Here is a 1,408-nt window from a genome sequence, read left to right on the forward strand (position 1 = left end):
AGAGAGAGAGAGAGAGAGAGAGAGAGAGTCAGTCAGACAGAGAGACAGACAGAGATAGAAGCAGGCAGACAGGCAGACAGAAATTACAAGATTCTCGGCTACTAACTTAAAACAAGGTTCTTCTGTAGCACAGCCCCGGGTTGGGCATATCTGGACTGTGCTAGCGGGTACGCGGACTCAGGAGGGGAGTAGGCTAGCGGTGCCTGGGCGTATGTTAGCGGGGCTTGTCTGTATGTGGGCGGAGCCTGGTGGGACGAGCGGACCGCCCCCTTCAAGTAACTGGATAAGAAGTTGGGATCTCTGGAAATCACACGGATCTGCGAAGCTCCTGATGGCTGAAGAGAGAGGAAAAAATAAAGACATAGTTGTTTTTTTCCTGGCGACATTGCATGAGAGTAAATGTGTCATGACAAGGAGGAATCAGGCGCTAATCAATTTTTCGGCATATGGAGATATTTGTATAATCTTATAGCCTCCTCATTTGTCTTGTATTTAATGGGGAAAAAAATCCATCTATCTTGAATAGAAGTCGAGATATTTCGGGATTGAAGATGGTCGGGTTGCCTGGTTCCAGACGTAAAATTGGCGAGAAAATGGCCGCCGAAGCATGCCGATTACCATTGTTAGAGAGTCCTTTCTGTGTCTTTAATCAACGTTTCAAGTAAAATTTACACAGGAATATATTTTTTAATGGACCTAAAAGGTGTTGAACCATTTTCTTTAATCGAAAAAAATTCCCAAACTGGTGGAAAAATACCGGTTTCTTGGATTTCATTATTTTGACAAGCGCCTGATTTCACCACGATGCCTCACAAATACATTTTAAAAATTGCAAGTGTTCTTACTTCCCATCGACACAATTCAGATAATGTGGGAAGCAGGCTTCTGGCTCTGCCTAATCATTTTTTCTTCAGACATTTTATTGATACTTCACGATACTTTATGATATTTCAGATACTTCATGATACTTTCTGTTATTTCATAATACTTCAGATACCTCATTGTACTCCAGGTACTTCACAATACTCCGTGGCATCTTAGATATTTATTGATACTTATTTATACTTTCCGATACTTCAGATACTTCATGATTTTTATGATACTTCAGATGCTTCAATATAGTTTATAATGCTTTAGATGCTTCATAAAATTTCGTGATACTTTAGATACATCGTAATACTTCAGATACCTTACTTCATTTAATTTCATGATACTTCAGATACCGCACTTCATGATACTTCAGGTACTATACGTCATGATATTTCACATACTGTGAACGTCATGATATTTCACATACTGTGTACGTCACGATATTTTAGATACTGTACATCGTGGTACTTCAGGTATAACATGATATTTCAGATAATGTACTTAATGATATACTTCAGATACTGTACGTCATTATAGT

General features: G+C 39.0%; 1 protein-coding gene across 1 annotated transcript in view; it reads right to left on the bottom strand.

Annotated features, from left to right (window-relative positions):
• Window positions 1-1,036, bottom strand: part of LOC106013759 (carbonic anhydrase 1-like) — a 7,095-nt gene extending 6,059 nt beyond the window's left edge. The window contains exons 1-2 of the mRNA XM_035973443.1: window positions 998-1,036; window positions 107-335 (exon numbers count right to left, since the gene is read on the bottom strand). Of these exons, the coding sequence (XP_035829336.1) occupies window positions 107-335; window positions 998-1,036 (268 nt within the window). The remainder of the gene's footprint in view (window positions 1-106; window positions 336-997) is intronic.
• Window positions 1,037-1,408: the final 372 nt, after the last annotated feature.

Source organism: Aplysia californica, unplaced genomic scaffold (assembly GCF_000002075.1).
Source record: "Aplysia californica isolate F4 #8 unplaced genomic scaffold, AplCal3.0 scaffold01234, whole genome shotgun sequence".
Taxonomy (NCBI): Eukaryota; Metazoa; Mollusca; class Gastropoda; order Aplysiida; family Aplysiidae; genus Aplysia; species Aplysia californica.